The sequence below is a fragment of the Morus notabilis genome, unplaced genomic scaffold, assembly GCF_000414095.1.
Source record: "Morus notabilis unplaced genomic scaffold, ASM41409v2 Scaffold234, whole genome shotgun sequence".
NCBI lineage: Eukaryota > Viridiplantae > Streptophyta > Magnoliopsida > Rosales > Moraceae > Morus > Morus notabilis.
In genome coordinates, this window is record NW_010359242.1 from 73,664 (window position 1) to 90,650 (window position 16,987).

The 16,987-nt window shown below is 38.7% G+C and overlaps 1 protein-coding gene across 1 annotated transcript; it reads left to right on the forward strand.

The window, feature by feature from the left end:
- The first annotated feature begins 11,168 nt into the window (after window positions 1–11,168).
- On the forward strand, window positions 11,169–15,739 carry LOC21391314 (putative disease resistance protein At4g10780). Its single transcript, XM_024162860.1, has 3 exons — window positions 11,169–11,263; window positions 12,833–15,052; window positions 15,199–15,739. Exons 1-3 carry the CDS (start codon window positions 11,169–11,171, stop codon window positions 15,737–15,739), a joined length of 2,856 nt encoding a protein of 951 aa, XP_024018628.1.
- Window positions 15,740–16,987: the final 1,248 nt, after the last annotated feature.

The following is a 16,987-nucleotide window of genomic DNA, read 5'->3' on the forward strand; positions in this document are numbered from 1 at the left end:
ACATACCGCTTCGAATGTCGCACCTTCAATCCATTGGTATCCACTTGTCACGTTACAAATCTAAACCGCTAACTCTGGAGGAAGGGTTTAAAACATTGAAAACATAATAAAGGTGAGCGGAAAGTCCAGTAGGATATAATCATATAAAACATTTTAAATAAAGGTACTCACGGTCCGAAGATATACACTTGGAACCGATCATCCTTTTTTTTTGAAAAAGGGAATATTCACATAGTAGAAAATGTCTGTATAATGAAACTGTACAGCTCATTATATCACTAAACAAGAAGCGGTGAAATGTTTGTCTAGTGAAAAGTGCAGAGCCATAGTTCCACTAACAAGAAGTGGATCCGTACGAGTTATGCCCATGAGGCAAGGCAAGTCTACCAAGAAAGGTTCTGGAACCTTTCGTCAACTAGACTGTCGAAGGCACCGAGGTTCGATGGTTCAGAAATAATTTTCTCAAGGGAAGATCCAAGCGGGGTTCACTTCCTGCACAACAATGCGTTGGTGGTTGAAGCCATGATCAGAAATCACATTGTCTGCAGGATCCTGGTGAACAATGGCAACTTGGTGGATATTTTGTAGTCTGATTGTTTGGAAAAATAGGGATTTAAAAAGAACAAATTAAGAAGACCACTCGACCGCTGTATGGGTTCACTAGAGACTCGATCATTCCATAAGGGACGATCACGTTGCCTATTATAGTGGGAGAAAAACCCCGATAGGCCATTGTGATGGCAAATTTCATAGTAATCAAGGGGCCGTCAGAGTACAACGCTGTGATTAGAAGGCCAACCTTAGAAGCGCTAAAAGCCATCACCTTCATCTACCACTAAAAGGTCAAGTTTCCACTCCAAACGAAGTAGGAGAATTGAAAAGCAACCAATATGAATCAAGGGTGGCATATTCAGATGCTGTGCGCGAGTATGACAACCCTAGAAGACTGGAAATGCGAATGGTAAGCCAAGGACCGATCAATGAGGACATCGACCTAAAGGTTGAGGAGATCACAGGGTCATAGCCGATGGAGCAATTAGAAGAGCTCAGAGTAGATGAAAAGGAACCGATGAGGGTTTCAAAAGTAGGATCCACCTTGCCACTAATGCAGAGGTAAAAACTCTGTAAGTTTTTGGAGAAGAACTTGGATGTGTTCGACTTGACACATGATGACATGGAAGGGATCGACCCCAATGTAATGTGCCACTACTTAAACGTTAACCCTTCATTTCCACCAAAACGCCAAAAATGCCAACCAATGACATGGGAAAGGTATGAAGCCACGAAGGAAGAGGTTGATAAATTGATAAGAAACAACTTCATCAGGGAAGCCTACTACTTAAGATAGATCTCGAACCCTGTCTTGGTAATAATGTCACGACCCCAAGGATAAGGCCGTGATTATTGGGGTTTAATTTAAAATTTAACTTAATTAAACTGGACTGTGTAACTAAATCACAAAATAATTACATAAATTTCAATATAGTTTGCTCCGGAGACTTTCTTTCACAAATAATATTTAGAATAGTCCATTAAGTCCAAGAAAAATAGTACAACTCAGGGACAATGTCGACCAATACAGTTTGCATACAGAAATATACATCTCAGAATTTAAAAACCGTAAATCCGAAACAAACATACCGCTTCGAATCTCGCACCTTCAATCCATTGGTATCCACTTGTCATGTTGCAAATCTAAACCGTTACGTCTGGAGGAGGGGTTTAAAACATTGAAAACATAATAAAGGTGAGTGGAAGGCCCATTAGGATATAATCATATAAAACATTTTAAATAAAGGTACTCATGGTCCGAAGATATACACTCGGAACCGATCATCTTTTTTTTTTTTTTGAAAAAGGGAATACTCACATAGTAGAAAATGTTTGTATAATGAAAGTGTGCAGCTCATCATACCATTGAACAAGAATCGGTAAAATGTCTATCTAGTTTAAAGTGCAGAGCCATAGTTCCACTAACAAGAAGTGGATCCGTACAGGTTTCGTGACCTGCCCCTAAGGATGTGATTCCCACATCCCGATCTCTGAGGCCACCATGTTGTGTATCATTTCTTAAGATATTTCATTTTATGAAATGATACTCTTTAAAATCTCATTTCCAAAATCATTGGAAAACTTAATAGCATTCTCATGCTATTCCTTTGAAATCATTTTCTTTAAACATGTTTTGTTCTAAAACATTTTTATGGCCAAAATCATTTAAAATGAGGCTAACAAGGATAGGGACAAGAATATCCTCCCTCTCGGATGTCAACCCTGGGCTAGCCTTTCATTCTCCTAGCCTCCGCTTCCCTTAAAGCTTTAATACTTGACCTTCTCCACTAGCTTTATCACAAAAGCAATATCTTAGGAAATATTTCTCATTCCTAAAACGAATTCAGCTCAATCATGTTTAATTGTTTCCTATTAGTATGCATTGACTCAAATCCAAGTTTCACAAACGATTTTTATAATTCAGTTTGGGGATTCTTAAAAAATTAGAATCCAATCCATGGGTTTGGTTTCCTATTTAATTTCAGTTTTAAAATAAGTTTTTAAAGAAATTTCGGCAGCATGCCGGCATAAATAGAAAAAATGTCAAACCTGCAATTCAAGTTCAATTTCAAAATATATTCTCCAGAATCTATCAAAATCAGTTTCCAATCAACTAAACAAGTCCAATAACTGAAACCCTAAATTTCAATCAATTTCAACAACAATTGTTCAAATCCAAACCCTAACTCAAAATTATTCAAATCTAACCAATATCAAACTTTCTGAGCTTAAAATTTGAATCAAAGAGTGGGTTTCAAAGGGTTTTACCTTAAATCAGTTGATGGAGCTTTGTCTCCCTCAGTTTCTCCCATTTTCATTCATTTTTTTTTCTTTCTTCCCTGTTTCGACAGGCAACTCTAAGAGAGAAAGAGAGAAACCCAGAGAGAGACAGCCGGTGGGAGAGAGCCCAAAGGTGGCTAGCCGGCGTGGAAGAAGAAATGAGAGAGAAAGAGAGGCTGGGCGTGAGAGAACCAAAGGAAAGAAAAGGAAGAAAGAGAGAGAGGGTTATGGGGGCTGGGCTACACGGGAAGGAAAAGAGGGAAAGAAAAATGAAGAAAAGAAAAAAAAAAGAAAAGGAAAAAGAAAAGAAAAGGAAAAAGAAAAATGGAAAAAAGGAAAATGTATTAAAATTTAAGTGTATTTTTAAAAACTTTTGAGGTGAAAATTGAAAAACTAAAAGTAATTTATAAGTCCTTAAAATATCTCAAAAACTTAATCTTTAATCACAAGATTAATCAGAAAAAATCAATTTTAGGCACACTAATATACATAATTAGCATAATTAAACATGTTTAATTCTAGAGGGCGTTACAAATAAAGCCCAATAGGAAGTGGAGAACGTGCGTCGACTTCAGTGACTGGAACAAAGCCTGCCCCAAGGATAGCTTTCCTCTCCCGCGAATAGATCAATTGGTCGATGGCATGACTGGGCATGAATTGTTGAGCCGCATGGATGCCTATTCTTGTTATAACCAGATTCATAAGCATCCTGTCGATGAAGAGCATACGTCATTCATTATTGTTATATGGTAATGACTTTTGGTATGAAAAACACACGAGCCACTTACCAAAGACTTGCCAATAAGATGCCAGGCAGATTGGAAAAACAATGGAGGTCTATGTTGACAACATGCTAGTCAAGAGAATGAAAGCCAAGTAACACGTCGAGCATTTAGGAGAGATGTTCAACCTTCTGAGGAGATAACACATGAAGCTGAACCTACTTAAGTGCTCATTTAGGGTGGGTTCTGAAAAATTCCTGGGGTTCATGGTCAGTAACAGAGTAGCCCCAGAAGAAGCCAAATGAGGTGCAGAAGCTAACAAGATGTGTTGTAGCTTTAAACAAGTTCATATCCAAGGCAACGAATAAATGTGTGCCCTTTTTTGATGTACTGAGGGGCAATAAACGTTTTAAATGGACTCCATGCTATGAAGAAGCTTTTCAAAAGCTAAAAGAACACTTGGGCAAACCTCTTATCCTCTCGAACCGAATCTTCGAAGATAAGCTTAGCCTCTACCTCTCCGTTTCAGAACACATGGTGAGCTCAGTGCCGATCAGGGAAGAAGGAAAGGTTCAACTCCCAATCTACTATGTGAGACTCTTGGACACCGGGAGCAGATACCCGGAGATGGAAAAGATGGCCCTCGCCTTGGTAGTAACTTCTAGGAAGCTCCGTCATTATTTCCAGGTGCACGTGATAAACGTGTTAACAAACCATCCTTTGAGGTAGGTACTTCAGAAGCTTGAAACGTCAGATCGACTCCTAAAATGGTCTGTTGAGCTAAGCCAATTTGACATCGAATACACACCAAGGCCAACAATAAAGGGGCAAGCCTTGGTAGATTTTGTGGCGGAATTCTCCCATAGACTAGCCAGAGCGAAAGAAGACGAGAGTAATAAAGAGATAAGATGGAGACTCTACGTGGATGGATCCAAAAATGAGAGTGGATCAGGGGCAGAACTTTTACTGATAAGCCTAGAAGGCTACAAAATCACGGCAGCGATACGCTTCAAGTTCAAAGCCTCAAATAATGAAGCAGAGTATGAAGCACTGATCGCAGGTTTACGGTTAGCAAGTCATCTGAAGGTCGAGAACTTCGATATCTATAGTGACTCCTAGCTAGTTGTGAGCCAAATTAAGGAAGAATATCAAATGTGAGGTAAAAAAAAGGAACTTTACTTAAGAAATGCTAAGGAAGAACTTGTAAAGTTCAAAAAGTATAAGATACAACAAGTCCCAAGAGAATATAATCCAAAGCTGATGCCTTAGCGAAGTTGGCTTCCTCAAAAGACTGAGAACTGCTAGGGATCATCCCCGTAGAGGAGCTCGAGCGGCCTTCCATTGATGAGGATGTATAAACAGTTTTGTCAACTTAAGACGGGGAGAGTTGGATGACCCCGATCATCAAGTACCTTTTGAATGCTAAATTGCCAAGTGACAGGGACGAGGCCAGAAGAATGAAGTACAGAGCTGCTAGATACCTACTGTATGATGGTCCATTATACCGATGACGCTATTCGACGCCCTTATAGCGGTGCATGGACGCTACTGAAGCCAAAGAAGTCCTCTGAGAGATCCATTAAGGAGTGTATGGTAACCACACTGGGGGGCAATCTTTAGCTCTTAAGATTTTAAGGCAAGGGTACTATTGGCCTACACTTATAAAGGACGTGTATCAATACGCTCGACATTGTGATAAGTGCAAGCGCTATGCCACACTTCCACCGAGAGGTTTCAAATGGGTCATTGTCACTGTGGACTATTGTACAAAGTGGGTTGAAGCAGTCTACACAAGCTTCATCTAGAAATACATCATTTGCAAGTTTGGAGTCTCACATTCCCTCGTCTCCGATAATGGAAGACAATTTGATAATGCAGGCATAAGGAAGTTCCATGATGATCTGGGCATTCACAAAGATTTTGTAGCACTGATCCATCCGCAGTTGAATGGACAAGTCGAAGCGATCAACATGATCCTAAAATACACCATGAAGAAAAAGCTTGATGATCTGAAAGGAAAATGGGCTGAAGAACTTCTAAAAGTTATATGGGTGTATAAGATGACAAGTCGAACCACTACGGGGGAGACTCCTTTCTCCATGAGATATGGTGTCGAGGCAGTACTCCATGTAAAAATTGAGACGCCGACCCTAAGGGTGGCAGCTTACGATGAAAACGCCAACGTTGAGGCGTTAAATAGAGAGCGTGACCTGTTGGACGAAAAAAAAAGCTAGACACCCAACTTCCACTTGTCATGTATCAGTAGAGGATGACGAGATACTACAATAAAAAATAAAATTGTAAGGGTTCATGCGAGGAGATTTGGTCTTAAAACAGGTGCCTCAGAGCACTAAACCTAATAATACTTGTCCCTTGGGTCCCACATGGGAAGAGCCTTATCTCATTAGAGAAATGTTGCACCCAGAAACCTGTGTTTTGGAAAGTCCCGCCGGGCCGCAAAATGCAACACCCATGGAATGTGGCACACCTAAAGCTCTATTATTAATAATTTGTTTATTGTTTATCTATTACTTTGATTATTTTGCTATATTGTTTTGTCATTTTTCAGGGCTAATGAAATTTCAAAGGCTTATGCATGATTGTTTCTATTTCTCTACATTTTTATTCTACAGTTCCTCAAAGAGGACGACCTTAAATAAACATGTCTTCTTAAAAACTAAGGTGTTAACCAAACATGTGGGGTAAGAAGGGGTCTACGGACCACGTTACATTCAACAATTTTAAAAGAAAAAACAAACGGTCTACGCTCAAAGTGTCTACTATCTACGTTCCGCGCTTAACGCGCTCAGCAAAAGAAATTTCAAAGAATTGGTAACGCCAAATACTCCAAGGAGGAGAGGCAGTTACACTTGGTAGATTCTAATCGACGAAGTGGAAAGCCCTAAGGGGCATTGGAAGTTTATAAGTTCAAAGAACTTATACCGCCGAATCCTCCAAGGAGGAGAGACATCAGCACTTAATCTATAAGTGCAACGCCCCAAGGGGCATTGGAAGTTTATAAGTTCAAAGAACTTGTACCGCAGAATCCTCCAAGGAGGAGAGGCAGTTACACTTGGTAGATTCTATTCTATGAAGTGCAAAGCCCCAAGGAGCATTGGAAGTTTATAAGTTCAAAGAACTTATACCACCGAATTCTCTAAGGAGGAGAGGCAGTTATACTTAATCTAGCAAGTGTAAAGCCCCAAGAGGCATTGAAAGTTTATAAGTTCAAAGAACTTATACCGCTGAATCCTCCAAGGAGGAGAGGCAATTACACTTGGTAGATTCTAATCTACAAAGTGCAAAGCCCCAAGGCGCATTAGAAGTTAATAAGTTCAAAGAACTTATACCGCCAAATCCTCTGAGGAGGAGAGGCGGTTACACTTAGTAGATTTCAATCTACTAAGTTTAAAGCCCAAAGGGGCATTGAAGGCCAAAAGAACTCCCAAAGAAAAAAGGCCAACAAAAACAAAAACACAACAACAAGAAGTGTAAAGATGCACTCGACCATTCATAAAATGAAATTTATAGGAAGACAAGTAAAAGGAATAAAATGTACATTCCATTGAAGATAATATTTGAGCCGGCGACCCATTGTCTTTGGCTTAAACCATTTGGGCTTTGAGCTCCCTGATCTGCTACTGAAACTCTTCAACCTTTCTTACCTTAGCCTCATAGGCTTCCTTGGCTTGGTCCTTCTCCTTCCGAGCGATCTCGGCATTAAGCTTCACGGAGTTGAAGAGAGCCTAGAGGCTCAACTCAATTTGGTCCATATCCTTGCTTCGCTCATTGACTTGCACGGAGGCGATGAAGTTGAGAAGGGAAGTACGAGAGCCTACAAGGATGATGGTAAAAATTAGGGAGAAGTTTAAAGCGAAAACATAACATGATTAGGAGTCAAAGCTTTCATGGATCTTGAGAGAGATTTGCTTTCACTGATGCTCAAGAAATGGGGAAGCAACAGTAGCAACCCAGTCTTTGTCAAAAAATGATTCATACAAAGCCTGGAAGACGATAGAGAACCGGAGAGGAAGGAGACGGTCTTTAGCCGCTGGCCTTGGTGGGACATCATGGACGTCCACAGTAGAAGTTGTAGCCAATGAGTCCTTATTTGTCCTCCTCTTCTTGGGCCTCGGTGCCCTAGCTTCGGGTGGGGAAGCCCATCTCTAAGACCCAAAAGTTGAAGCCTCCCCCTTCTTCTTACTACTCTTCAGAGGTGCGGTTGGCCTTCGATTGGGAATGTCAGGAAGGTCGAGATTGAGTACTTCCATCTCTGAGACACAAGCCAAAAATGTAGCAAAGCAGAAAGAGTTGAGCACACAGAATTTGAAAGTTAAAATAAGAAAACATACATTCGGTGCTCAAATTAAAAAATTCTTGAACAGCGAGGGGATCCTTGGAGTTTGAAAGGGTGAGTAGAAGGCCTGACTATTTGAGATTATTTTCAGTGACGATGTGACAGTCACTCTAAGAGAATTGAAATGCCGAGAAAACCCTCCCTTTCTTATTACCAAAGAGTTTGGGACGATCATGGGATTTTGTACAAAAGGAAAACGGATAAGGGTCAACACCACATGATAACACGAATGAAAGGCACAGGGAGTATAGCTGATAGAACGTTCACTTAATCTCTCAAAAGAAGTTTGGATCCCTAGATGCTTCGGCCTACGGTCAACGGGGTGTATGTCGAATTTACCCTTGACCATAAACCATAAAAAAAACATCGGCTTCTAGGTATGGGAGGATGAGGGTACCCCTATATTAATGTACCTAACATGGTTTTAGATCTCCCACGACTACCTAAAAAATACCAACCTTCACTACGTGCGACGTGGCTCAATTTATATACATATAAGAACTCGTCCAACGGCAACTCTATGTCAAACCACTGGTTCCACAGGACCCACATCCCGGTGAAGCAATACATGAAGTTGGGCGCCAGCTGAGTTGGGGAGATATCATGCAGATGACAAAAATCCTTCATAAAGGGATGAAAGAGAAGGGTCATCCCTACGGTGAATGTGCGGGTATAGACAGAGAGATACCTGGGCCGGGGAATGCTCGCCCTAAAGTTTACATCAGAGAGAAGGTACTTGAACCATCTCCCATCAGCGCGTCCATCCTTGTACACCTTTAAACTATCATAGTTACAGTGTCGAGTATTCATTTAAACGACGAATGTTTAAGATGAGCTAGATGGACGAATAGTCAAACATAGCGACGAAGACTCATAATGGTCTAGAAACCCAGTAGAAATTCAGAATTCAAAGTTCCACAAACTTACTTAAAATCTCGGGAAACTCACTCAGAACAGCCTAAAAGTACTAACACTAATACAACGTTTGTTTCAAGAGTTCATCCCTGGTTCTGAACAATGTTTTTTTCTCATAACAAATTTAAATTTCAAAAATGAAAATCATGAATCATGATTCTGAACCCAGAAACCAAACACAACCTAAGTTTTCTGATCCCTACTGTCCAATTCCTAGCCATTTTCACGCAGAAATAGTTCTAAACAGGCAACAAAGAGAACCAGGAATAGGAAATCCAATACAACAAATACAAAAACAAGAGTGATGAAGAAAAACTCACCAGAAGATTTGGCGGAAGTGGAATATGAAGCTTTGTAGAAGAAATCCTTGCAAAGCACCATTGAGAGAGAGGCTTAAAGGTTCTGAGGAGATTTTGGTAGAGCTTTGGTGGTTTTTCACAAATTTGATGGGTAAAGCCTCGCTTGGGGATCGCCTTATAAAGGAAATGAAGCCTCGCCTTATGACCGTCGGATGAAATCATTGCTCATCCAGTGGAAGAGATGAAGAATTGAGATCTGAAGGTGAGGTAAGAGCTAGAAACAGAAAAGATACGATCAAACAGTCCAGATTCACCTGTTTAAAATAAGTGAAGCGATGTCTGGCGGGAGAACTTGACCGACGCGACTGTTGCCTAGCCAAAAAGGCAGCTTCTGTGTCAGAGTCATCGTTACCTAGGAAGCCTAAGGGTTGGAATCCTTCTTGAAGAAGCAAGACCATGGGAGGAAAGTTAACGCATGCGCCCTACCTAATTAAAGCTCGAGGCAACACAAATGAATGCCTCGATTTGAGGGGTAAATGTTGTAGGGTAAAAATTCCAATCCATGAGCTGGGCATTAAATAGGGCGCATGCATCACAAATGAAGACATTAAGTGACCGGAGACAATTCAGCCCCTAATTGCCACGTCAAACAATGCCCTTCTAAGGAGTAGAAGGCAAGTGAAAGGAATAGCGTACAAAGACAGTCGATCACTCCGAGGAGTGGAGGAAAGTGGGAGGTCGACCGCACTCATAGTTGTAAGCGGAGGAGGCTCTAAGAACGTCTATGGAGTCGAGCTCATGTAGATCGGGAGAGACATGAGATTTGACCCAAGATTTGTGACTTGTAACTAAAATAAGCGAAGTCAATGGAGAAGTAAATGAGAAAATCCAGCTGACTAGCAAAAATCCCAACCAACTGAGGATGTTATCCAAAAATGTAGGGAAAATATCCTGAAATAAAATAAGGAGAATTACAGAGATTGCAGAGGATGTTTATATATAGAAGTCAAACTCCAAACTTAGTTTGTAACGTATTTTTCTAAAAAATAGTGAATTTCTCTTCTTCTCACAGTGGACGTTGCTCTTGAACAAAATGGTAAACCACTATAAATCTGAGTGTTCATATTGTTAATTCTTCTTTTTAATCTTATTTTCAATCACTCTCAATGCATTAATCACGTTAAAATCTGATTTATTTCTTTTAATGAATTTCTACCGTCAACATTTATCATATTTAAAATTGTAATTACTAAAGTGTTTACAGATAAATATAATATTTACCAAATTCAAATTTGTAACTACTATGATCAGGTATATAGAATATTTACTATATGCAATCTTGCAAGTTACTAAAATATTTACTGGTTTATTTACCACATTCCAAACACAAACTTTTTGTATTTTAATTCTGAAAATAACAAATTCGGTTCTAAAAAAAATTAATCCCGAACTCATATGAAAATCTGGAAATCACGAACTCATAGAACCTTTGAAATCAGACACAAAACTTCAAATCTAAAAATAATTCCCAATTCCAAACAAACATCACTTGCCAAAACTATAAACCTGCCCAAAAATGATTCAGAAACACATACAAAACTAAACGAGAAAGAGGACAGACTAGCAACCTTAACGACAGTAGCTTCGCGTCGTCGTCACTCCATCGATCTCCCCCGCCTTCGACACCGTAGTTCTGGTTTGGATGTGGTTCGTGATGGAATCTGGTTCGCGAGTAGTTATTCCTCAGAAGTTGAGGTCGGAGTTCTCTCTTCGCCGGATCTCTGACCATCGTGAGGTCAGACTTCTCTCTTTGCTAGATCTGTGAGGTCGGAGTTTCTTTTCGCCGGATCTATGAATCGCTAGCAGTTCGTGACGGATTTATCATCTCCGGCGGTGGACTGCTCTTCTCTGACCCGTTCTCGCGAGCGCCACCGTGGAAGAGATGACAGCGATGAGCAACTGTTTTTCACGGTAGTGGACTTATCTTCTTCGGATCTATGACTCGAGATCGACGCCGGAAAGGGAATCGAGCTCCAGACCGGAATGGTGAAGGAACCTCGCTGGATTTGGTTTGAGATTGAGAATGAAGCTTGCCGGAATCGCAGAGCCACCGCCAATGCTGGTCATGGTTGGATGGGGTTTGAGAGAGAAACAAAATAGAGAGGCTGCAGAGAGAGACAGTAGAGAGGAGATCTGAAAGCAAAAATGTGAGAGTGAAAGAAAGAAGAAAACTTACAGGGTAAAATTGGAAATGAAATGTGTTATTTGTTAGGCTTGTTCGGTTGTATTTTTGAGTTGTAGTAACTTGAGTATAGATTTTGAGTTGAATTTAAGTTATAATTTAAGTTGAAGTTGTAATTTCAGTTTGTATTTAGATGTGCACATTTGAGTTGTGATTTGAATTGAGAATCTATTTGAGTTTGTGTTTGAGTAGGTCAAAATTTAAATTTGTATTTACATAGTATTTTAATAAAAACTCAATAGTGATAAAAAAATTTAATAGGGTATATAGGTGGAGTTTTATTTGTCTCTTCGTTGTGAACGCATAGAAAAAAATCATCTCAATCGAAATTAAAACGAAAAAGTTATGATGTTTTTAAGAATATAAAAAATATTGTTAATTAACTTGAGTTTGAATTTAAGAACTTGAGTTAAAGGAGAAACTTGAACTCAGAGTTTAGTCTCAAACTCAAGTTAAAACTCGAGTTCAAACTCAAGTTCAAACTCAAATTTTACAAACGAACATAAACTTGAATAAAGTTGTAACTTGAATTGTTGTAACTTGAATTCAAACTTTTTTTGAGTTTTACTCTAAAAGAACCAGCCGGTTGTATTTTCTCGACCTTAAATAAAAGAAACAAACTAAAAATAAATATAAAATAAAAGTTTCTGTGTTTTTAAAAAATTTCGAAATGAAATACTTGTAACAAAAATTCAGCCTAGCTCTAAATAAAATTTTACTTAGATTTTAGCTAACAATTTTGTAATCATTAAATGCTAACAATGGGGTTAACCTGATTTTTTTTTTTGGCTGAATTAACATCAAAGAAAACTAAAAAGATCAATTGTGACGTCGTAACATTTTTAACGGTCGTAAAATTTTCTTTTTGTATTAGTTATTAGAGAAATGTGCAAAACTCTTTCATCATTTTGCATTTTAAGGTTTTTCCCGAAGCTTTTGTAAAAATGACTCAATAGAAAAGTTTTATTAGTAAAATAATTTTTTTAAAATTTTTATTGGTAAAATAACTACAGAACGACCAAGAACGACCACTTTTTACAAAGAACGATTGGTTTGTCGTTCTTCATAAAAAATGAAAGTCATTTTACTAATTTCACTTTGTTGGATAGTCATTCTAGCAAATTTCTCATTTTTTTCATATCCAAAATAAACTTGACTTGCTCAACAAACCATTAATACTCACGATCAATTACTTAGAAATTCAGTACCCATTATCCTGTCTAAAATTGTACGAGCTGATCCTAACTTATTTTATTAACCACCACCACTCATCAATCGCTTACAGAATTCATTATCCATATTTAGCAGTGAATGTATTTCAGAAACCGGGTTATCTTTGAAACATTTGAAATTTTGACTTAAATTTATGTTATCTTACTGGTATTAAGTTACCACATTTACATTCTTAGTACTTCATAGAGAGGATAGAATTGTGGAATGCTGATCAATTTCTTTTCATTTGTAGGGACAAGCAGTCAATAATGGAGATAGTAGGAGTTGTTGTCCAACTTATGGAATGTATGTCACCTTCAATTTCCCAACGCTGGAAAGATCATAGAGATGTCTACAGGAGCATGGACACTCTCAAGCAGCGATTGGAAGACTTGAATTGTCGAAGGAATGACATAAAATCAACACTAGACAAGGAGAGTGAGGAAGGAGAAATAGAGTTGAGGAGCGAAGTTGAAACTTGGTTGAGACGTGTGGAAATGATTAATGAAGAAGTAAATGATATTGAAGTAAGAGTAAGAAAAGCAAAATTCTTTTCTCGTGCTGGTCTCGCGAAAAATGTTACGCAAAAGATGGTGGAGGTGGACGAACTTCGTGAAAAAGGCACATTTCCGGAAGGCCTGGCTTTATCAATTACAAAACGTGGAGATTTATTACCGACCACAACAACATTGGGAGGAGAAACTACATTCCAAAGAAAAGTCGAGGAGATTTGGGCTAGTTTGTTTGATGATAAAGTTGCAAAGATTGGAGTTTGTGGCATCGGTGGGATTGGTAAAACAACTGCCCTTGAACAAATCAACAACCGTCTTTTAAAAGAACAAAAGGATAAGTTTGACAGTGTGATTTGGGTGACTGTATCAAAGGATTCCAGTGTGTGGAATTTACAAGATACAATTGCACGCAAGTTGGGTTTAGATATTTCAAATGATAATGATCAAAAAACAAGGGCAGCAAAGCTATATGCAAGACTTGGTACAAGAAAGAGGTATGTACTCATTCTTGATGATTTGTGGGAACGTTATTCTCTTGAAGATGTTGGAATTCTCGAGCCTACTTCCCAAAATGGATGCAAATTAATCGTCACAACACGTGCTCTTGATGTTTGTCGCGGCATGGATTGTAAAGCAATCCAAATGGAGCTTCTATTAGAAGAGGAGGCGTTGAGCCTTTTCCAATCTATAGTTGGCTGCAACGTCATGTCTGACCCAAATTTGGAAGTGAGTTTGAAGGAAGTTGTTCGAGAATGTGCACGTTTGCCTCTTGCAGTTGTTACAATAGCGGCAAGATTGAAAGGCAATGCTCGACTTGATGAGTGGGAGATTGCATTAGAAGATTTGAGAGAATGTACAAAGGGGTCTAAATATGATGGAATATTTGAAAGGTTGAAGTATAGTTATGATCGGTTGAATGATAAGAGACTTCAAGATTGTCTTTTGTATTGTGCATTATACTCTGAAGACTATCCGATCGACAGAAATTATGTGACAGAACAATTGGTGGTGGAGAGAGAGACGAGGCAGTCACAGATTAGAAGGGGTCGGGTAATTCTAGACAGACTTGTTAATGTATGCTTATTGCATGATACAATTGATTCTAAAGGTAACAAATGCGTGAAGATGCATGATATGGTCAAACATATGGCACTACAAATTACATGTGAGAGCCCACGATTTTTGGTAAAAGCAGGTGTAGGATTGAAATCCATACCAGAAGAAGAATTTTGGAAAGTGGACCTTGTAAGGGCTTCTTTGAATGACAATCATATACGGGATATTCCTTCCAGTATTGAAGCGCCAAACTGTGCTAACCTTTCGACATTTTTAATGTCAAGAAACCCTTTTTTAGGTAGCATTCCAGATCATTTTTTTCTTAATATGAAGAAGCTAAGTGTTCTTGATCTATCTAACAATAAGTCGCTTCAGAATCTTCCAGATTCAGTATCCGACTTAGTGACTCTGACTGCATTGTTCCTTAGATACTGTCAAAGATGTAGATATGTTCCATCTTTAGCAAAACTCACGAATTTTAGGAAGTTGGACTTAAAGGCGTCAGCCATAAATCAAGTTCCCCAAGGGATGGAGATGTTACTTGAACTTCGATACATGGATTTCGGTGATACAAACATAAAGATAATACCTGAAGGGATTTTATTCAAGCTCACTAACCTCCAATACCTCTCACTTAATGGTGGCTGGAAAATAGGACCAGAAGTAAGAGGATGGGAGTTGGAAAATATGAGAAAGCTAGAGACTTTTGAAGGTGTATTATATGACATCAATAGTTTTAATACATGTGTAAGATCTCTTGAGCACTCAGGAGCTGCCTCATACAAACTTCAATTGGGAACTGGTTTAAGGTCGCCGAAAAAACTTATGACATACTTGGGAGGGTTGCAGCAGATGGAGAATGCCAACTATTACTCCCTAAAGACGTTGAGGTCCTACTTATTCAGGTTTGTGCCATTAGCGTACGTAATTTATGCGAACTCACATCGTTTAAGAATGCAACTAAGTTGAGTAAGTGCATCATTAGATCGGCCTGTAGTCAGATGGAGCATGTGTTTTCCGATTCACCTTGCATCTTTCCTCTCCTTCAAAGCCTCAAAGAACTTGTTCTTATAGAGCTGCCCAACTTGCGCGGGTTGATCCGGTGGGAAAGAGGAGCTTCAATGTCACCATTCCCATCCGGAACCTTTTCCTCTCTTATTCACTTGAAAATCTGTGAATGTGACAAAATAAAGAAAGTATTTATGGTGGATTCACTCCCAAATTTGGAAGAACTTTATCTTGAAAGATGTAAGCAGCTGAAAGAAATAATATCAACCAGTTCCGATGATGATGATGGCGATGAAGGAGAATGCGACCATCGCGGTGTCAATATTCTGACTCTCCCTAAACTTAGGGAATTACGGTTGTCGAAGCTACCTCAATTGGAGAGCATACCGATCGTTGCTGATTCCTTGCAAGGAATATTAATAGAGGTTTGTCCAAAGTTGAAAAGGCTCTCTATTCTTGACAGAGAACCATGTCCTCCTTCTCTGCAACGTGTGTCCATTCGTAAAGTCAAGTGGGAATGTTTGAAGTGGGATCATCTGAACGCTAAGGACTTTGTCCAAGCCCTGAGAACACCGGCCAGGTGAGGCTTCTCCGCCTTCCATGAACTCTAATAAGGTCTCTACGATGAGTGTTACTCTTTCTAACCTTTTAATTGGAGTATTAATTCCGTCTTAGATTTTCCATCTCAATAATTTATCTCTCAATTGATTTATTTCCGATACTCAAACATAGTTTCGAATGCATAAATGATTGACGTGCATATGTATAGCACACATATGTAGTACTTAATTTTTTTGTTTACGACGGAACAGTCGTTATAAAAATTAGCATTGTAACAGGAAAACACCCGTTTCAGTGGCTTCTTTCTTAATTAGTATCAAAATTTCTGTGTTAATAAAAAAAATTCAAATTTTGAATTTTTTAATATACATGGATGCAGTCAGTTTTGTTTTCTTTTTTGTGTGACATCGAAGGATAGATCTCCTTTCGTGCCTTATAATTAAGCGGATTCCTTTTGTTGTCAAACATAAAATCCAGGAGTACATCTCGGAATCGGGCAAAGAGCAACGAAGATGCGGAAGCTAGCCGTCGAGTTTGTGAAATAGGATTGGCTCAAAATTGAAGAATAAACAACCCTACATAAGTTTTCTTGTACAGCTGAATCTAAATTACCTTTTTAACCATTTTTTTCTTTTTTACCTTTTTCGTCTCAGTGACATGGTGTGTGCATCTAACTAAAAATGTCATCGTCTATTCATTTCCTTGCATATCAAATACTAGTTTGCTGTGTGTGTTTATCACCTTGTAAAATGTCGGTTGTAAAGAATGTGCTTCCTTTAATATTCCAATTTTTTTATGTGGTTTGAGTTGTGTTGCCATTAACGCAAGTGATATTCCTCTCACTCACTCACACTCTCTCTCTCTCTCTCTCTCCCTATATATATATATATATATATATATATATATATATATATAGTTATTGATTTCGTTAAAAGGTAAAATATTTATTTTTTACGTTGAACATAATTTGTATAAAAATAACATCCTATAAAGCATGCCAAGGAAAGTGGATATTACCTCCCTAAGAAAATCATCACTTTTAGATTCATGAACAACTCGTCTTCGATTTCGTGCTTGCACTTTATTGGCTGTTGTTTGACCAAGAGAACGCGTCCTGCTAAAGTATTTGATATAGCGCACATCTATAAAATGGAGAGAAAAAAGCAGCATCGAGGAGGCAAAACAGAGAACAAAAACATTGCAAGGAGACTTATTCCCCTCCCCGCAGTGCTGCTGATGGCTTCTCAATACAATTGTATTTTTCTGTTAGG